At 40.6% G+C, this 22,581-nt stretch overlaps 1 protein-coding gene across 1 annotated transcript in view; it reads left to right on the plus strand.

The window, feature by feature from the left end:
* The first annotated feature begins 2,268 nt into the window (after positions 1 to 2,268).
* anos1 (anosmin 1) overlaps positions 2,269 to 22,581 on the plus strand; it is a 66,781-nt gene continuing 46,468 nt past the window's right edge. The window contains exons 1-2 of the mRNA XM_077580456.1: positions 2,269 to 2,611; positions 16,427 to 16,474. Of these exons, the coding sequence (XP_077436582.1) occupies positions 2,402 to 2,611; positions 16,427 to 16,474 (258 nt within the window). The 5' untranslated portion in view covers positions 2,269 to 2,401. The remainder of the gene's footprint in view (positions 2,612 to 16,426; positions 16,475 to 22,581) is intronic.

Here is a 22,581-nt window from a genome sequence, read left to right on the forward strand (position 1 = left end):
GAGGAAGAGAGGGCTTCCCTCGGATGTTGGGAAAACTGAAAGCCACGTGAGACTGTGAGCTTCTTTTGGTGTGTTGCGTGTCATCAGTAGATGGCAGCAGGCCTCACCTGTTGTCCATTGTGCAATTATGAAAGCAGCAGTGTGGAACCTGGAAAAAGGAGTTGTTGTATTTTTCAGGAAAATGTCATAATATTATTGGAATAAAGTTGTCATTTTTAACGAGAGAATGTCAAAAGTCCCACACAAACCTGAACAGAGCTGTGTGAGGGAAACAGTCATTGTTTCTTTCCAGAGAACTCACGCCGCAATATCATGGTTCAGCACTACAATATACTAAGTTTATTACAAATTTTTGATTACAATATAGTGACTTTAATGAATTAGACTATAAATTAAATACCTTTGTTTTTGTCTTGATATCATAATGCCAATCTCATTCATCTTTCTTTTCGCTTCCCCACTCCTATCAAATAATGAATTTATTTATTCATTTATGTGACTTTTTCATGTTACTGCATATCACCACTTTACGTGTGGTTACTTATATTAAAATGAAAGTTCTACTTCTTCTGATTCTTTTTATAATAATAATAATAATAATAATAGTTTGTCTTCAAGGACAGTTTATTCATGTAAAATGTCCACTCTTTTTCCCCTTATAGGCTAATATAGAGACTTTGTTCTAATACTACCACTTTATATTTTTCTAAAATTATGACTCAATAACTTTTTCTCATTATTGTAAAACTGTAACTTTATTCTTGTAATAATGATGACTTTTAGTCTCACAAAAATATATTTTTGGGGTAACATTGCACCTTATTCTTTGAATTTATTCCACATTGTTGTAAAATTATGACTGTTCTGGTAAATTTAGGATTTTCCCATAAACTCGCATTAAAACTATCATAACCATAACATTTCCCTCATTATTCTATAGAATTCTGACTTTTTCTAATTAAGTCAGGAACCATGCATACATTTTGGGACACAATTCTCATTTTATAGTCTCTAAACACCACCACAATATATTTGAAATGAAATGAACAAAATGTGCTTTAACCACAGACTTCCAGCTTTAATTTGAGGGTATTTACATCCAATTTAGGTGAACGATGTAAGAATGTTCTTGTAGAATTATGACTTGTTTCGCTCATAATATGGCAATTTTCTCATAACTTTTTCATATTATTTTAAAAATATGACCTTGTTCTCCTAAAAGATACAATTTTATTGTAATATTTCAACTTTTGTTTAATAACTTTTTAATATAAAATTTATTTAACAGCTACCACTCCCCCTGCAATCAGGTTCAGGCACTCCCTGGACCTCTGATTCGATCTACTGTAGTACTATTCTCCACCACTGGGGTGCTTCAGGGGTTTATTACTGGTAATTTAACTCTTTGACTGCCAGACGTTTTCAGAAAAGGGATGCCGTGGGTGCCAGCCGATTAAAGCATTTTGACTGATCTTTCAAGGTCCACAGAAAATTATGTGTTTGGACTATACACATACTACCAAATGAAAGATTGGACTCTCATCTTTCATTAGAAAAAAAAGTTTGTTTCTGGTTAGTTTCACCTCTGTTTTGAAAAAAAAAAAAAAAACGTCTTTTAACGTCTTTGGCACTCCTCCATAGGATTTTACTAAACGTTATTTAATGTTTTTGGCAGTCATGCATGCATGGAGTTGTGTGAAGCCCAACGTTGGTAATTATGCTTATGAGTGCAGACTGGTGGATCAGTGAGAAGGAGGGAGGGCTGTGTCTCTATGTGGTGATCACCATCAATTTCAGTCATGGCCAATCAAAGTGTATCTTCTGCACCGTGAAGTGGGCACTTTGAGATCCTGTAACTTTTCACACTCCTCATCGTTTGTGCGCCCCCATAGAAAAAAAATTGATTGATTGACTGTGACGTCCATGTACATGCGTCTGTCTGTCTTTCACCGTCCCCAAATAAACCTCCAATAAACCTTGTCCGTGAAAAACGGGGGTTAGCTCCTCCAGCTCCAAAAAATATTGGAAAAACAATTATCTACCAATAGGTGAATCCGCGTGTGCCGAATCGCGAGTAAACGGGGGTTCACTGTATTGCCAAATCCGCGCTGTGCACTGTCAGCAATCCACCTGCCCCACGCTCCTCGTGCTTGTCACTCAGTACTCGGCCCGCCAATGATGGGACGCGGCTGCCCGCGACTCCGCCCCCTCTCGCCCTCCCCTCCCTCCCCCAGCGTGTAAATTGAAGTTTCTCTTTTTAGTTTCCCGGCTCCCAGCGTTGCGCGTCAGTACTGCGCGAACCGCGGAGGGATTAAAAACACAACCACGGCGAGTGGAGCATAGCGGAGCGCGTCTCGTGTACAGCGGAGCAGCGAACACCACCATCACCACCACCACCACCATGTTTCCCGGGAGGCTGCGGGCGTGCGCGGCCCTTTGCGTGTGGATTACGGCGCTGGCGAGCACGCGGAGCGGCGGCGTGGGCGCGAGGAGGCAGGACGACTCGTTCACGGCGGCGTCGGCGGCGTCCAGCGTGTACCGAGCCCGGTGCGCCTCGCGATGCCTCAGCCTGCACATCACGCGCATCTCCGCCTTCTTCAAGCACTCGCAGGTACTCTCACTCGCGGGGGTCTTCTTTGGCGTGCCAATTAAAAAGCGCGTCCACGTGAAGTATAAAACGCATGGAGACACTTGCAAAGTTATTGTGAACCATTCAACTTGCTGCAAACCCTCATTAACTCTTATTTGAAGCTACTGTGTTTGGACCATCGAAAGCATAAACTGCAATCCAATTCACTTTTCTTTTTTGGGGAAACAACTTTGGGTGATGCTTTTGGACAGCAACGATATGCCCATGTCTCGATAGCAGGATTTCAAAAAATTCTCTCTAGCCATCTATTGATTTTTTTTTGTAGTGCTTGTTCTCATTTGCGTGGCTAGTGAGTTGGAGTCCATCCCAGCTGACTTTGAGCGAGAGGGGTGGGGGGTTGGGGGGTACACCCTCGACTGGTGGCCAACCCATCAAAGGGCACATTTTTCTTCAATTTTCTCAAAATTTTCCACTTAATACCCCACTCACCAATGGAAAAAAAACTGTAGAAAATATTGGCATACGTACAGTACATCTTTGGATCACAAAATTTGGACATAATACAGTAAATGCTTGTACAATGTGTTAATGGTAAGTATTATGACCAATTCACAAACGCAGAAACCCAAACACGATGAATAATGCCAAATTATTGACACATATTGAGCTCAACTTGCCTTAATTTTTGGTTATAGAATTTTTTCCAGACATGCTTTTCATTGGACAGCAACCCTATGTAAAGTGGATAACATTATTACTTATGAATTAGGGTGTCTGAAATTTCACATTCCTTCCTAATTTTGTCAAGCTTTTCCATTCAAGACCCACAAATGAGAAAAACCCAAACTTGGACAAATATGCAGTTGAAAGATCAACATAATTAAATGCAATTCTCTTTGATTTTTGGCCATACAAAATTTGGAGATGCTTTTTTACTCAACTGCGATTAAATGTTAAAGTTAATGAATCAGGTTTTCTCTACCTTGTCCAATTTATCTCAAAATTTTCTCAACATTTTCTGTTCAAGACTCAATTTATAAACCCATACTTAAACTGGAAAAACACTTGGGTCAAAATTAACCCAATTTTGGTCAAATATGGACCAATCCACTATTTGGTTCAATTTGACCAACTGTCTCGCCTTTTTTTTTTTTTAACAATCCTAATTTTCACATTCTTAAATACAAAATGACCCATTTTTTTTTAAAGTTAGTTCAAATTGACCTAAGTAGTGAATCTCTCCATTTAAATTTTTTATTTTTTATTTTTTATTTTTAACCCAAACTGTGTTAGTTTATAGAGCAAGTTTGGCTTTATAAATTGGGCCTTGAGCAGAAGGTGTTTTGGAAAATGTTGAGTCAAAAATAATGCAATTTTGGTCAAAAATGGACCGATCCATTACTTGGGTCAATTTGACCTAAATTATATATATTTTTTAGGTTGTTTTACACAAAAAGACAAAACATTTTGGGGCGTTAGTTTAAATTGACCCAGGTAGAGCATTGGTCCTTTTATTTTTTTTAAACCCAAATTGGATTTTTAACCCAAGTGTTTTTACAGTACATGTTTGGGTTTATAAATTGGGTCTCAAGCAGTAGATGTTGGGGAAAATGTTCGGTCAAAAATGACCCAATTTGGTTCAAAAGGGGGCTGATCCACTACATGGGTCATGTTGACTCAATTTCCCCCCAAAATCAGTTGTTTTGTACAAAACAACAAGAAAAATATGTCATTGTGTACAAAATAAGCCTGGTCCCTTTTTGACCCAAATTGGGTTTTTAAAGTATGGGAAACTACGTCATGCATTGACTTCAACATTGACATATAGTACTTTCTTTTTGGGGGGGTACCATCCTGGTTTCTAAAGTTTAAAAATTCTCCAATTTCTTTCTAATTTTCTCAAACCTTTCCACTCAAGACCCAATGAAAAAAACCCAAATTTGGCCAAATATATCCCCCATTTCCATAATATAGACATATATTGTAAGACATTCACAACAAATGTGAATGAAAAAGCCCTTTTCCATGAACGTGTGTACCTACCTTCAACAAATATGGGTTACAAGCCCAAATTTGGGCATGCAGGTCTTCTTTAAAGTAACAGTATGAAACTGCAGCTCTTCAGCCAAAATCCAATGAATGCTTGTCATGTTTTATTTCTATCAACGCAAATGGGAGAAAAGGCTCTGAAGCAAAACTTGACTTCAGTCAGCACCTCCCAAAGTGATGTGAGCACCCCCCACCCCTTCTTTCCCTCATCTTGTTTATTCATAGGGGGGATGCTGTCACTAGTATGCGGCTCCCGCAGAGGGACGCCGGTGTAAAGTAGCTGCATTCTGCGCATGAGTCAGTGTGTGGTGTCACAAGTTGTTTTTCACACTCCGGCGGACTCACTGTTCTTTCTCGGGACGGCGGAGAAAAGAAGCGGCCGCTGATCCTTCAGCTGTGTGTTTGCCGGGTTCGCCTCTTCTTTATGTTCGCTGCATTTGCATTTGCAAAGCCCCCCATCGAAGCCGGGCCATTGTCGGCAAAGCGTCGCCGGACCTGGGCACATTTGTAATGAGGCCTAATTAATCAAGAGGTCAAGGCTTTTGTCCCGGTGTCACTTTGAAAGCGCTAATTGGACGAGTGGCGGTGGTTCTAAATGCAGGATAATACACACGCTGAGTGAAGGAGTCACTTGAGTAATGAGGAGAGAGAAAAACATGCGGCGCTGCACATCCAGAGGACACTGTGTTTCTTATTAAAGTGCGACTTGGCGAGAAATGTCGAGAATTTGTTCGTGGGGTTGTCCAAGTTATTTTTTTAATGGCTGCTTTGGGTTTGCAAAGTTACGACATTAAATCAGCCACCAGCTGGCTCCGTGCTCCGGTGGCTGATGGAGGATCTTCCCCCTCGTGCACTACAAATATTCGACAGTAGAGCCTCTCGGGTGGAACGCCAGTCATTCCTGCACGCAGGTCCACTTCCGATTTGGAAATAATTGAAAAGATCTGTTCCCGGCTCAATCTGTCCCCACCCTAAGTGATTTGTGAGCGACCCAATTTACGAGGTTCAGTAATTTTTGTGTGTGTCTGGCACACTAAAAAAGAGAGAGAGGTTTTATTGGCGTTTGTTTGTCTTTGCCTTTGTTTGTTAGCCTAATGCTAACGCACAAAGCAAAACAATGGATGGGTGAACAAAACTGCCATTAATCAAGAAATATTTTGATAATCAAGATTTTTTTTTGATGTTACGGCCCAAACCAGGTACTCAATCACAATAAATTTATGTTTGTGCATTTTCCGCAATGTCATGTTTTTGAATGTAGGTTGAAAATTAAAGCGTTTTTAAAATATCCGATGAATCGATTAAATCAGCAAAATTATTGACAGATTAAGCAATAGCATATAGCAATATGTTTCTTCTTAAAAACATGTTTTAATTTTTTTTTTGTTGGTTTATTTTGGAATTCTGCAATGGATTATTGGCATTTGAATAAAGTGTGAAATAAAACCACCTTTAGTAAATCTTTTATTTTCTCCCTATTGCTGAAAACTGCCCGTGAGTAAACGAACCAGTAGTGGCTTCACACGAGCGCCATTTATTTGCAGCACTGACACAGAGGGGAATATCAGAATCTCTAGAAGGTTCCAATAATACTCCAAAAAATGGCTAGATTCATTGCTAATCACATTTTTGGGGGGTTGAAAAATAGTTGCTGGAGTGGTCAGAAAAGTTGCCAAATACAGTCCCAAAAGTTGCTAAGTTGGCAACACTGAGTAAGTTAAACACTGTCATAATAACTTGTAACTTTTTTCATATGTATACGAAAAAGCCAAGGTATAAGCAAACATTTGGATCGTGTCTGACTAAAGTAAGACTACATGATCTTGTAACACCACTGAGTCTTCTTTGAATTCGACCCTGGTTACTTCATAGCAGCTTTGGTCGAGGTCACTTCTTCTTTTGGATTAACAACAAAGAAAAAGCAAAGTACTTTGAGGTAGGACATGACACATTCACGTCTTGTGTAGTGTCATCCATGATGACTGTAGGCTACCTTTCAATCTACAATGTCTTGTGCGATTTTAGAGTTAAAACTCAAAACACTTTGGGGCATTGGACTTGGGTGCAATTTAGGATATGCAAAGCAGCACGAGCGCCTCTAAAAATAGAAGGCCAGTGTTGATAATATGCAACTGTCTAATGCACACTCCTTTCATGTGGAAATGGTGTGCGTGTGTGTGTTGGGTGTTGTTCAAGGTCCGGTCAGCTGCAAAAACACATGGCACTTGCCCTCTACCCCCCCCAATAAAAACCAACAAATGTAGCTGTTCGGAGGACCACCGCTGTCTTTCTAGCAGGGAGGTCACCTTCCTGCTAAACGCTGGCGCCTGATTTGCGCTAAACGTGCTAAGCTCCCGTGTAGCGTTGCTGCGATCGTCGGCGCAAACTGCAGGTGGATCCGCTTCCCTGCGGCACGGGATCTCATTACGCTAACAGGCGCGCAAGCAGCTCAGACTGCCGCTCTAATGACTGAGCTCTTAATTTGGGGGTCACTCGATACGTGACTGGGAACACCTTACACTGGAAAGGAACTGAAGAAGTCTGCTTTGTCTTTAAGGAGACAGGCTGTGGAGAGCTGACTTTGTTGTTTGTATTCAAATAGTTGGGTCTCTGGAGTGCCTTCCCACTCATTAAGTGTGAAATTAAGTACATGTTTTATCTGGCTATTTTCGAACATGTGTCTGTGAGCAAGCTGTTCAGTACTTCTGTCTCACCCTTACGTAATAGTTGAGCACATTTACTTAATAACCACCCCCACAGTGAGTTTCTCCGCCCATGACTTGGCAGCTAGTCTCCTTGATGTGGGATTGTCAAATGACACTATTAATAATAATACATTTTAGATTCATGGAGTGCCTTTCAAACTAAGCACAGTTGCTGTTAGCGCAGATTAGCGTTGTGATGACATGCTAACGTCATGAATGATAAAGCAATCAAATCTGTCTGTGCGCGTCGCTTTATGTGGTGGTGGACGCAGTGGGGTAAAAATCTGCTCTAGTGGGATTCTAGAAGTCATGGAGTGCCTTTCAAGCTAAGCACAGTTGCTGTTAGCGGAGTGCCTTTCAAGCTAAGAACAGTTGCTGTTAGTGCAGATTAGCGTTGTGATGACATGCTAACGTCATTTATGATAAAGCAATCAAATCTGTCTGTGCGCGTCGCTTTATGTGGTGGTGGACGCAGTGGGGTAAAAATCTGCTCTAGTGGGATTCTAGAAGTCATGGAGTGCCTTTCAAGCTAAGCACAGTTGCTGTTAGCGGAGTGCCTTTCAAGCTAAGAACAGTTGCTGTTAGCGCAGATTAGCGTTGTGATGACATGCTAACGTCATTTATGATAAAGCAATCAAATCTGTCTGTGTGCGTCGCTTTATGTGGTGTTGGACGCAGTGGGGTAAAAATCTGCTCTAGTGGGATTCTAGAAGTCATGGAGTGCCTTTCAAGCTAAGCACAGTTGCTGTCAGCGCAGATTAGCCTTGTGATGACATGCTAACGTCATGAATGATAAAGCAATCGAATCTGTCTGTGCGCGTCGCTTTATGTGGTGGTGGACGCAGTGGGGTAAAAATATGCTCTAGTGGGATTCTAGAAGTCTCCATTAACACCACAAAAGTGTCTAGATTTGTTGGCCATCACGTAGTTGCTATCTCCGCCCCAATGTCCTCGTGGTAGCGAAAGCCAGCATTTGTAAGAAATGGAACCACTCCCAAAAGTGATTGGAACCAAAGTGTGACAAGTGGATATTCAGTGCGCTGTAATTCTTTATCCTTTCTACATTAATACGAACTCTTTTCAAATTATGGAGAGAAAAAAAGCGCAATCTGTCTCCTTTAATGTCACTGTTAATCTATAGAACGTGTCAGTCGTTGTGCTTTTGCTGAATGAGATATATCAGATGTAATTTAAAGATCTGTTTTTCATTCTCTGAATCATCTTCACTTGACTGACACTTGGAGGATTTAGCACTTGCAGATGTCAGTGAGGAACCTTTTTTTGGTGTGTCTAATGTGGTAAACAATCTTTGTTTTAAATGTTTGAACGAAGCCTCGAGTAGTTTGGTCCGTCCATCGCTTGCCAGCGTTGTAGACGAGCTAGTGATGTCATAGCGGTCGCGAGAAGCAGATTTATTGACACGTCTCTCCACACTTGTCACCCCAAGTATAATTGACAGTGGGGCAACACCCAAGCATTCTGTAAATATTAGCCACATGTTTGAGAGCAAGCTGGGAGGCAAGCGTCAGTCTTGTCGTGGATTATTTGTGCGAAGAGCCAAAATAAAAAAAACAAGGCGTGTCCAGTGAAGCTCTTGTAAAAGCCATAAAAATCTGACACATTCAATTGAATGTTTTATTTCTTTAAATGAAATTAATAAAAAAACACTTCGGAAAGAACTATTAGTCATTTGACATATCATTGGTCACGGTGGAAATCAGACCTCCGCCAGGGCTTGTCTCGCATGTGGAGGTCTTAATGAAGACAACGTAAGCTTTAGTTAGTACTGATTGTCCAAATGTCTTTCTAGGGTTGCTCTATTCACCTTCATGAACGTCAAACTCCTGCATTGCTTATTGATTAATGTTATGATTAATATGCATGCATTCTTCACTGAGAGATAACAGCAATCTTGACAGTTTAGTACCGTTAGTGTAATCTGTGTCAAAATGTAAAGTGTCTCAGATTGCCCACCCTCCAAAACGGTGTCATGGAAATCGGTGAAGTAGTTTTTGCCTATTCCTGCAAATGACCAAAGATGAAAAAGTAACAGATTGTTCATAACTAAGGTGCTTATGCTCCATTGTCTTCTGAATCCGTATTGTGGATCATAGTTTTTATCTGTAGCTATTTACAGTATGGTTGACCAAAGGACGAAATGATTAACATTTGACTGTGTTCTGCAGTGTGAAACTGGGACCTTTTTTCCAACTCAACAAATTGTCAACAGATTTCAACGCATGTTTGTTCGAACCCAAGGACAAATATAAACCTTCTGCTCATGTCCTGGATGCGCACTGTGGATCATTATCTTTAACATGAATGTTTCTGAAACTCATTTGTTATGCACTGTTGTTTCTTTGGTTTGCTTCAAGGACAAATGAATACATTTTCGATGCGCGATGTGCACTTTGATCTTATTTTTAAGCGCAGATGTTGCTAAAAAAAAAAGTTGGGAACATTTAAATGTAATTTCGGCTGAACCTTCCTTGGTATCATTCAAGGACAAACTGATTACATTTAGGATCTGTGGTTTTGGATGATTATTTTTTTTAAATTGTAAATTACTCAGACATTGTGAATGCATTTGAATGGACTTTGGTATGTCGCTTTGTTAAGACTCCAGAAGAATTATTCTGATTGCGTTCTAGATCAATAGTGGCAATCTGGGTAATGTGGATATTTCTGGGAAAAATGCGAATGAGTTTTAACGAGATTTGTTATGAAGCTTCTTGATTTACCAACGAACCAATCATTTATAATTTATAGATCTGCAGTAAAGGTCATTATGATAAGACTAAAATAGTTGTGCAAAGCTTTCAATGAAACTCGATATGCATCTTGGAGACCCAACGGTGCGGATGTGAATCTTTATTTTATGTTTTTAACATTTAAAATGGCAGCAACTTTGTATGAACCAAGAACGAGTGGTCCTTTGAGAGGATTAAGATCTTTATGTCTTTTTTTTTTTTATCATGGACTTTATCAGAATGTGAATGCATTTGAATGAAATGTGATATGTAGCCTTGGTTCGAGCCAAGGATGAATTGATTTATTTTGATGATATTCTAATGATGTGGACATTTTTTTTTTTGTAAATTAGCAAACTGGTTTCAATTAAATGTGGTCTGTAGCTTTGGTAAGATCAAAGAACCGTTTGAGACAAGTAAAAAAAAAAGCTTCGTTGAGTAATTAAATATCGGAAGATATCTCTACTGCTAGGTAATTGGTAGACGGACCTCCACAAGTACTTCAAAGCCCCTCAAATCCTAATTGTTTAGAGTCTTTATTTAGGTGCGGCATATGTGCCCTTAAGTGCGTTATTCTGAGGATCCCTATAACGAAGACAAAGGACACATTTTCAAGTCTTTTTCTCTTTCTACTTCCTGCAAAGAATCAGAACACCTCCAAACATAAATCCTATTCAAATAACAGCCTTCCGATGTAAACTGAGCGTCTTTCAATCCAAACCAACAGGGAACAAAAGCCAACCGTTTCTCAAAAGGTACAACCCGGAGATAAAAGATTTTTTGTCCGTGTTCCTCAGTCGTCTAGACAATACAACACGCCCCCCCCCCCCCCCGGCCACCTGCTCCGACTTCTCAGCCGACAAGCGCTGCCGTGTACCTCTGTGATCAATGTCCTGTTTACACGAGTCAACCAGCACCAGAAACAAAGCAACAGGCTTCAGCCGCCGCCTGGGCCTCCTTCTCCTTGACCCCCCCCCCCCCCCCCCCCAAATCACACCGGAGGATATCTGGAAAACATTCATTGGTTGGGGTCCTTGACAGTCGTCCCGGCTGCGTAATGTTCATACTGCGGAGGAATGTCATGGTGAGTCAGGGCGATGAAGTCCTGACCTATAATTATTCCCCGTCGGTCCCTGACACGGTGGGGTCGAGCCCCGGACAGCTGGGGCAACATCCTGCCGCGTTGTCACAGAACCAAATTAGATCCTCTGTGGATCCGTGGATGTGGCCCTGTCAACGTTTTATTGATGGACGGGGGAAGCCGTCAGAGTTAAAAAAAAAACAAAAAAAAAACAGGATTAATGATTTTGGAAGTGGTGTAGAGTCATGACAGTCTTAATAAATTACCAGCGGAGGCGTTTGCCTCCAGTCTGCATGTCAAGGTCTTATTTACAGGTTGCCACCAACAGCAGATTGAGCTCGGTTGTATTGATCATTCCTCATAAGTTAGAGAGCACCACGGCGATTTAATCATCCCCTACCAAACAGAATGATGCACTGGCGAGGAATAATTCACTTTTTAATCAACGCTTGGCCAAACAGAATGTTCTATTGCCGGGAAGCAGCCGATGCATGCCCCGGCCAAGCTGGTGCTCATTTTTACCCCACGAACGGAAGATTTCTCATTTCCTCGCCGCTTTCACTCATACATTTTTCATCCTTATCTGCAATTTTTTTGTGTGTAAGAGATTCTCTGGAGACACGATGGTACAATCACAAATTCCTTTGAAGCCGTCTGACCAGTACCCTTGACTCTAAAAGCTCAGCACTTACCGGCACTGGATGTCAAATTAAAACCCTTTAATGATAAATTCCCTCCAAGGGTCTCATGGGATTTTTTTTCTTCTGGATTACATTGTGGGAAACGGCTTTGAACTTGACATTGAACTTGAGCAGACTTTGTGCCTGCCGACCCCCTCGAGTCTGGCTGAATCCCACCGCCTCCGAGCGTCCACAAGTGAACTTCCGATCCAGCCCATCAACTGGAATGAAAGTCCTTTATGACTTCAATCTGAAATTTTTCATCACGTTTTTATGGCCTATTAAAATAAGACGGAGATAAGGCACGTTGGGTTTAAAATGGATGAATTTTGAACAATAGCTCAAATGACCTCGTGTTACATGGCAAGAGAATTTATTACCTGGCTTGCTTGGACTTGCGGATGTTATCAAACCATTGCATGAGAACAAAACCTAATATGTGTGAAAAGTGTTTAATGAGGTGTCAACACGCTGATTTACAGCTGTTACCTTGAGGCGCAAAAGTAACTTCCATTAACAGAACAACAATTTTTCTTCAATTAGTGGCCTTCACTGTAATAAGCAAATAAGTGCCTTCGCCCAAATAGATGCCTTTTTTTCACCTCAGGAAAACGGCTTTCAATAGTATTGTACTGCATCTGTGTACGACTGACTTCCGTTTCTATGGCGATGACCTCCCCCAATCAATCGCTATTCCACATTAACCTTGCTCTGCAAACTCAATTCTAGCTTTAGGCCTATTTGTGAGTTCACAAACTCCCGAGAATAAATCTTGTACAGAGCCCGTTGATTTTCACCGATCACCGATGGTTCGGACCATTCACAGAGCAACATTGTATTGAGGGGCGGGATATGCAGCTGTGACGAAACCAGGAAGCGCAGACACCATAGAAAACAAAATGGACGAATGGACGTTGCAATTAATTCTGTTCTTGCAGAATTACTCACCGTTTCCTTGTTGAATGTTGATCAGTGAGAGGCGCTTTGTGCATTTTTTGCTGGTAAAGATGTTCGTGCTTTTCTTTCCCCCTACGACGAGAACGAAGAAGACATTTTCATCCGTGGCCGTGATTGGTCAAAACAAAAGTTAGGTAGGCGTGCGCAAGACAGCATCATCCTATCAGCTCAAAGTATTGTTCAGAATGTCCCTCCTTTTACGTCCTGTCTTCCTTTGTAGAGTTCGTGTGTTCTCCCTGTATGCAGGACCAAAATTGCCAAAATTAAAAATAAATGACTACATAAATGAATAAAAGTGAAAATAAAAATGGATGTAAAAAATATAATTCAAAAATTAAATACAAAAAAATAGAGTTAAATGGAAATAAAAACACCAAAATACATACCCCTAAATAAATAAAAAGTAAAAAAAAAAAAAGGGATTTAAAAAATATAAATAAATGTCGAAATAAAAATACAAATATAAATAGAATTAACTTTGAATTAATACATAAAAACGCTCTGCTCTCACATTTATTTATTTCATGCTGCAGATGCTGTCAGGTCGAAATGTTATTCAAATGAGGGGGCGGTCCTAAGCGTGTCTTGGGTTGGGCTCCGCTGTTGCCATCATTGTGAATCATTGTTTAGTACACGACCTCTCTCCTAAAGTTAGCCAGGACTGACTCCAGCTCAGCAGCAACCCTGATGAGAAAGGATACAAAAAAATGCCAAAATTAAATATAAATGACTAAATAAATGAATTAAATTGAAAATAAAAATGGATATAAAAAATATAATTCAAAAATTTAATACAAAAAATGTATATGAATGGAAATAAAAACAACATTCATACATACAAATACATATCCCTAAAAAAATAAAAGTGAAAAAAAAAAAAGATTATATATAAAAAATAAATGTCGAAATAAATATAAAAATAAATATATAAATAGAATTAAATATCAATCAATAAATAAAAACAGCAGCAACCCTCATGAGAAAGGATACAAAAAAATGGATGGATTTCATTGTGTGGAGTTCATTGCATATAATTTGAAATCAAACTCTAGCCCTGTGAAAGTACATGGTTGGTTGACACAAGTCACTTCACAGTTGCAGTTGGAGTAGGACTCTTCCTAACTTCTTGGACAACGATTCCGGTTTTGACCTATCAGAAGGGACATGGGTTTTAAGAGAGCCATTAATTTAACGATGTGCTAATTATTGGTATTGTGGAACTGCATTGTTTTTGGTCTCCTGGCTTGCAAATGTAATTTTAGAAACAAAAAAATAGCTTGCGGCAGCTGCATGAAAAGCCTTGTCACGTCTTCTTGTGTGGCTTGGCTTTCACACCATCGTATTTTTCTCAGATGAAACCTGCCAGTTTGCGGGGACATCCTCCCTCCCGCAAGATAAAAAACGGACGGAGCACAAACATCAAGTCTCCACAAGCGTGACCTAAAACCCTCACTGCTCTCAATCTTCTTTGTACTAATATCGATTCAACATATGCATCTGCAAATCCTCTTACGGCGCCTGTTTACCATCCAGCGAGGCCAAAAACATGTTTTCCCCCTCATTATTTTCTTATCTTTCATGTTCTCCATCAGCTGACCACTTCATCTGAAGCCTCTTTTGCACTCGCCACGCAAACGCAATTAAGCTGGCCCGAGAGTGACAGCATCATTCCTCACAGTGATAGAAGTCAGGAAATGACCCGCTGCTCTCTTACTCGACGGCTCTGCATATTTACAGCGCACAGCACAACACTGGGAGCAAATGTTGGGCCCCCGCCGTTGCGAGCGCAAGGTGGCACTTCCAGCGCAATTAGAGGGAAATGGTCGGTATCTGCAGCCCTCGCAGGCACTCTGACATCAGTTCCCGCCTCGGTGACCTCGGGGACGTCTGTTGAGAGATCAAACGGATCGTCAGAAGAGCTGAGGTCGCCGCGTTGGGCTGAAACTGACCAGAGGCTCGCCCTGCGGGGAACTGGAGTGCTGACCCCACTTTTCTGCTTGAGTTACACACACTTAAAGCGCCTCTTTTGTGTGTGAGCCGCATGGGAGTCGATCACAAAAGGCTCTGGCTTAAAGCGGGGCATGGCTTTAATTAAATGGCTTAAGTCTGTTTTTTTTTCTTATTTTTTTGTACAAAAAAAATCTATTCAAGTCAAAATCTTACGATAATAAAGTTGAATTTTTCAAGATTTTTTTTTTTGGGTGAAAAATGTCAATCTCATGAGAAAGTACATATACAGATTTTCTTTAATACCTTTTTTAAAAAGTCATACAAGCGATGACTTGAATTTAATTCAGTCAGTGACGACGCAATAATAATATTTTTATGCAGAGGATAAATAATATGTTCCTGTGAGTATTGCTGCCTGTCTACAAATTTTGAGTTGAAATAGCAGTTGCTGAAAAGGTTATAATTGCCGCAACATCGACGCTAGTGTGCTAGCACTAAGCTTAGAGTCTTTAGTAAGCAGGGTGACCATTGACCAAACTTCCTCGAAATGTGTTTTTTAACATCCTGTCCAGACATTCGGCGGGGTTTTATAAATTCATATTTATTCCGGTTTTTCATTGCCTGGCAAATGGGAGGTGGAGTGCACTGCATTGTTGCTGTGACTGGTAGACTGCAGACTGCTTCCAAGTCGATCTTGAGGTTTTTTTGTTTGGGGGGGGTTGTGTGTGCATGTTATTAGTGTTACATATTAAAAAAGTTTTTTATTTTCAAGAAAGAAGTATTAAGTAAGTGGCCTAGTATTTGAGCTCACCGGTAGCGCCCTGCCCTCTCAAACTGGAGACGAGGTCATGGTGCGGGTTCGATCCCAGTTCCTCCCCATTAAAAAAAAAAGTTAAAAATCAAGAGCTTAGAAATTTTGTATTTATTTGTCAAGTAAGCCTTCAAAAGTAAAACTTCAAGTAATCGATCGGGTGTCCTCGTTTTGGGAAATGAAAATATGGTCACCCTATTAGCAAGTTATGTGTTGATAAAAATACATGTCGAATTATTTGTTTTATGTTTAAATTTCATTTTTTAAAAAGCCTTATCGAATCAAATCCAACTTTATTCATATAGCACCTTTCATACAAAAAATAATTTATTAAAACATCTATAATACAATATAAAAAGAAAACCCCTTCCCTCCCCATGAGCACACCCACACTCACACACATCCTTAGAGCTACGTTAAAAGAAAAACAAACAAACATGGCGGGGCACAGAGAAACCATGTGAGGAAAAGCACAGTAAACAATTTGACGCAAGCGCTTGGCCTCTTCTTTTTTGGTGGAAGAATTGTTCAGTACATGCCACCATTTAGTGAAGGTTATCTTTGCTCGCAACTCAAGGCAAAAATGCTTGTATCTCGAAAAACTCCTGAATCAGGTCACTTGTAAGTGGAGGTACCACTATTGCAGAAAAACTGTATAGTTCATTCGTAGGCCAGAAGTTGGTCGCCTCCATGCGAGCTCCTAGAAAAAACTTTTTTCAGTTTATAGAATAAAAATAAATTCAATGAAAACCGCCTTAAAGAATGTGTTAATTGTGACAGCAATATTGCGAGTGCATTTTGATCTTTTAATAAGTCCATGCGGTGTGATGACAGGTGCTACTTTTCTCCACAGAACAACGGATCCTTGGTGTGGTGCCAGAATCACAAGCAGTGCTCCAAGGTAATGTGGTTACACTCCTGTCATGAATGCCATGAAAAAATCTTCATAATTCAGACTTGAAATAATTCCGAAAGAGTTCATGTTGGGTTTTTTGGATTCTTGTTATTCGGAATGTGGATAAGAATGCATTGTGCTACCCCCCAACTCCCCCCGCAGGCCTTGTTTGTGTTTCTTGCCCTCGTCCCTAAGAAGTCTGATATAAAGCTGCTGCTGACAGCTCGCCTGAAAAGATGGCGCTGACAGGCCCGTCTGGATCTGTTGACAGGGCCCTCGGAGATGTTTCGAGCAAGAATACTAAGAACCCTACGCCAGCGCAGCGTGGTCCAATTTATGAAACGTGAACAATGCCCACTAGTGCTGTCAGTGTTGCTCATCTCCTCACACAGCGTGAAACCAGAATTCAATGCAGTTTGGCCCGCGCGGATTCAAAATAAAACACTTTTGCCGACGAGAGTTTTGCCCTTCTCTTTGGTTTTTGCTACATTATGAATGCACGTCGATACGAATACATGTCAGCTGAGGGGTATGTATAAAATATATGCGGTGAGAACACAAAGAAATAGAACACCCTTCTACATGAATGTAGTAGTAGTCAACCATCCATTTTCTATAGTGCTTGTCCTCATTAGGGTGGCGGGAGAGCAGCCAATCAAAACCCACATAACAATTCAAAACTATTCAGAATCACATTCACACCTTTGGACAATTTAGAGTTGGCAATGAGCATGCATGTTTTTGGAATGTGGGAGAAAATCCAGAGTACCTTGGGGGAAACCCATGCTGCCTGAACTGAGAGTCAAGCCCAGATCCTTTTCGACTGTGAGTCAGACGTGCTTACCACTAGTACACCGAGTTGCATGCTTCCAGAATATTTTTCCCACTGATAGTTTTGGAAACACACACATACATATTTGTGTTTTTGTCACTTGTCATTATAAACAAACAGTGGTTTATGGGTGACACGGCTCCTCAGGTGTATGCTCGTAAAAGAGTATCGGGTTCATAGTATCGGAGCATTCTTTTCAAATGATGCTTGAATTAGACTATATTAAAGCTGCATTAGTTTCATAAACACATTCCAAAAAAGTGCTACACATTTTGTGTGCAGTAAAAAAAAAGTGTTTAAGACATATTCATTTCATTCAAAATAAACCTTTATGTAAAAAATCACTACAGTGTATTTTTTGGGGTTAAGAAATTGTAATAAATTCTTACACAAATAAGCGGAGCATCTTGCATCGTCACATTATACGCAGTATGTGGTAGACCCAAAGTCGTGGCAAATACGGTATGATTTCATTTTCCTTAAACAAATTTCCCTCTCACCCTCAGTGGCGTCTCTCCAAAGCGTACATGCTGAGACACTCAATAAATGACGCTAATTAAGTGGAAATGCAGGAAAAGGCACAGTGGCGGGCATGCTTACTTAAACACGGTCTCACAGCTGGTGACAGCGTTGATCACAGTCAGTGTCTCGGCGCAACTTGTTTCACAAAATCACCGTTGGAATCACCTGAGGAGGCAAAAATACTAGTAAAAGTACAAATACTTGAGTAAAAATTACTTTGGTAAAAAGTAGAAATACTGATTCAACTCCTGCACTTAAGTCAAAGTTAAAACTGTCTGACCCTGAAATTGACCCAAGAACAAAAGTAAAAAGAAAATATTTTTTATTGTCACTATAATATGGTGCAATTACTGCACTTTTGTATAATTTATTTTTTTAGATTTGAGTTTATTTATGTCATTATTTTCATGCTACACCACGAATATGTAATGAATTTATTATTATTATTTTTTGTTTACTTGGATTGAACCACTGAGGCACTAGACTAGATTATACTGTAAATAAAAAGTTATCATGTTGGGATGAGTTGATTCAAACAAATACAAATTAAGACTGTTAAAAAGATTTGGATCAGATTTTATTTTATTTTTTAATTATTTCTAATGCACTGCTGAGGTATTGGATTGGCAGCAGATACTCAAAATCGAGTGACGGGGCCCTATTTTCATGACCAGAGCAAGTCTACCAAAATTGTGTTACACCAACTGTGTCACAATTTAGACCTACTTTTAGCTAGTCTACTGTTGAGATTAAGAATATTTTGCTTCCGCGAATCCGTTGTTAACCCATTTAAGCCCAAATTTTTCCCAGACATATAAAAATCTAAATCCGGTGTCATTAATAGCCCTTTCAAGTAATCAAAAAAAAAAGGACACATAGGTGAAAATATGTTTTAAGTATGTTGGGATGAGTTAAGGAAGCCATCTTCTTCTCAGGGTGCAACCAGGAAGTAAACAGCTCTGGTCATATGATAATTTATTCCAAACATGTGCAAATGCATACATTTCATACAAACAATGTATTCTTACAATACATACTGAAAATATTTTTGAAAGAGTACCCAGTAACATTTGTTAGAGTGACCAGCGGGTTTTAATGCGCCCATGTTGAAGTGGAGATACCTTAAAAATATACTTGGTCACTTTCCACCGCTGTGACTCACAAATGAGTTTGCTACAGCGATGCTGTTGTGCTCTGGTGGTGGAGTGCACATCATGCACATTACCTAGTGTGGTGTGTCACACCAATAAAATGTCCTCATCGGTGTGTAAAATGGTAATTTAGCGAAGAAAAGCATGTTGCCTGACAGCCTCTTTAACAAATAATGGGCTTTTATAGCTTCAATCCTACTGTGACCCCTTGAGTACTTTAAAGTTAACAGCGTAGGCCAACCTCCCCAGTGCTGTGAAGACGCTCGATTCTCTGCTTTCCACTCAGATGGCCAATATCGACTCTTGGCACTCTGCGTTCCCTCGTCATTCGGCAGTTTTGTTTTTGAAAGGGCTTTTTTTTTTTTTTTTGAGAGCTGCTAAATCCAAGTGCGGCGAACGTTGCCCAAAACGAAGCAACGGTCCAAATGCTTTTCATGGCTTTGTGTGTAGCTTGTGACTGCGCTTCAAACAACCAAGTGCTCTACAAATGTTGGTTTAATGGGCTTAACTGCATCAGGATGCAAGCCAGGTCTTCATTCAAGGCCAGGAGTCAATATTTGTTAACAAACAGGAGCACACTCGAGGGCCTCAAGTGCCCACTGAGGGCTTGTGTGCTAACAATGGTGACGAATGCGGTACAGTGGCAATCCGTGAATAGCGCCGCGGTCGCTGATTAGCCTCTCCACTTCATGAAGAGCGCCCAGTCAAACAGAGGGCACAAAGGCCGACGGGTCCCCTGAGGTGGCGGAGGGGACACAAGGCCAGTCCAGCCAGCAGTCATCAAAGATGGGAAGCAAATGCGAGGAAGGTGCTGCCTAATCATTCCGACAAAGACACGGTGACCTCCCCGCTCCATCTGTCTGCCTTTTCGGAACTCCGAGCGTTCTGTTTCTACAAAGTCATGGCGGTCAACCTCGCATGCGGCGTCCGGCGGGTCGCAGGGTTCCCTTTTATCATGCTAATTTGCTCTCCTTGCAAAGCGGAGCGATGTGGCATTTGGGGTCTTTTATCGTGCCGTCACAGCGCACCACTAAGGCCATTGAGCGAGGAGGGCAAAGTTCTTTTTATCGCCTATTGTCTGCCCCAACTGCTCCGAGACGACCCAAAACTCGCAGGTCTCCGGGGCAGCAAGTTGAATATTAGACTCGACGTCCATCCACCCTTCTTTAATACCATCCGATGCGGGGTCACAAAGGACTACAGCTCATTTCAGTTGACATTGGGAAAAGGCTTAGGGGGCATTAACATCATCCCCAACTTTTTTTTTTTTTTTTGCTCACTGACCACTAACACACAAAAACGTAGATAATCAAATTAATTGCATGCTTTGCAATTTAGCACATTTTATTAAAATACAGATATTGGGCATGAGAAAACAGATTTTTCAGTTTTAATACATTTTGGTGGATGAATAGACATCCATATGTGGTACCATGCTGAGGTAGTGGTTCTGAAACTGATCCATGCTTTTATCTCCAGTTGACTTGATTATTGTAACAGTCTTCTGACCCGACTTCCTCAATAGAGCATCAAACGGCTGCAGCCTGTGTTCTGATCAGAACATATTACAGTACTCGAGTCGTAAAGGCTTTACACTGGCTCCCGGTCAGCTGTAGAATACATTTTAAAATTCTGCTACTGATCTATAAATCACAGAATGGTTGGGGTCATGAATACATTAAAGAAATGCTGATTGAATATAAAGCCAGTAGGACTCTGAGGTTTGCACTCGGGTCACTTAGTGGAGCCCAGAGTTCAAAGCAAACATGGCGAGGCAGCATTTATCTGCTATGCTGCACACAAATACAATGAGCTGCCAACATAAGTGGAATCAGGCCCGAGTGCAAAGGATTTTATATCCAGGTTAAAAACTTAGCTTTTTAAGCAAACATGGCGAGGCAGCATTTATCTGCTATGCTGCACACAAATACAATGAGCTGCCAACGTAAGTGGAATCAGGCCCGAGTGTAAAGGATTTTATATCCAGGTTAAAAACTTAGCTTTTTAAGCAAACATGGCGAGGCAGCATTTATCTGCTATGCTGCACACAAATACAATGAGCTGCCAACGTAAGTGGAATCAGGCCCGAGTGTAAAGGATTTTAAATCCAGGTGAAAAACTTTGCTTTTTTCCCCCCATGCCTATATTAAGGACTTTTAAACATTTTAAAATTGTTGTCCTGTGGTTGTTCTTTTTTAAGACAAAAAAAGGTTGTGCTTTACCTTGACTAGTTTCGGCGGTGACTGCCGCCTTCCTCAGAAACTGACAGTTGTGACGTGTCTTATCAGCTGATGTTCCTGGGCGAAGACAGTACAGTCTTTGAGTAATTTTTTGCCATTTTAAAACTTCTACTTTTATTTCTTTACTCGTAAATGTCAAAAGAGAACAAGTCATCCTCTCAAATTCAGCCATATCGAATCAAATCGCAATCCGACTGAATCGTTCCACTCTAAGGGCCGTCCTTGAATCTTATTGCATGTATCAAGATACGTATCAAATCGTCATTTACGTATCAAATCGTCATTTATTGGCGAGATATGCACCCCTAATAGCTACTACAACTGGGGGGATTGGGGGATTTTATTACTCTAATGTAGTTAAATTTTGTACCCCACATGCAGTCGGAGGTGTTCAAAACCTAGTTTTGGATATGACTAAGGCTAACTACGGACCTGGAATGCATATGGCGTCACTTTCAGGTTGACAAGTTGACATCTGTACATAAAAGTTTTTCAAAATGCAAAGGAGAACACTTTGTTGTCATATAAATATAATATTAGTGTGGTGCAGTGGATGAATTTTCCAATTTTGAAAAAATGTCTTGGATTGGCAATTTGTCACAAATTGTGTACCGTACACCACAAAAGAATCGTTGTCAAGCCAATTATCAACAACAGCCCGGTTATGATTGGCCCTATAACACAATCGATTTGAAAAACGTCAACTTTTCCAAATCTCCACTGTGCCGTTTGAATCAACGACCCAAATGACACAGCTTCTACCTGTTTTTAATTTAAAGCGCTTGGCCGAGGGAGCTGAATGCCGCGCCAAAGTAATGTATATTTTTAAAAGCACACGTCCGATTCGGCTTCCACCTCTTTTCCTGAGGAAGTCGACCTTGTCAAAGCTTTATTTGTCTTATATAAAGAATATATTGGACATTTTCATAACAAAAAGGTGGCATGCTGTTTCTCCGGCGAGACTGGCCTCTCCGTGAGTTATACTGTCGCCACGAAGAGAATTAAAACATCATTTGGTTTATAACCTTGAGTTGAGGGCTGATGACTTTACCGTACCTTGCATTTTATTTACAAAGAGTCCGCAGAGGGGGGGGGGGGGAAGCTTAAGAAGAGAACATTGTCTGCTCTCAGTTTTCATGGATATGTCACATGTTCCACTTTCTACCGAAGCTTCCCATGCCAGTTTTTGAATAGCAAGCCTTCACATGCAACTAAGAGGCTGCTATGTTGAATTTGGTAGGATTTAGTCCAAAACGAGCTACCGACTTTCTTTCTTTCTTAGTCTCACAACTCAAGAGGTTGGGGGTTTGAATCTTGGCAGCAACTTTCCTGTGTGGAGTTTGCATGTTCTTCTCTTACGTATGAGGG

Source organism: Vanacampus margaritifer, chromosome 11 (genome assembly GCF_051991255.1).
Source record: "Vanacampus margaritifer isolate UIUO_Vmar chromosome 11, RoL_Vmar_1.0, whole genome shotgun sequence".
Taxonomy (NCBI): Eukaryota; Metazoa; Chordata; class Actinopteri; order Syngnathiformes; family Syngnathidae; genus Vanacampus; species Vanacampus margaritifer.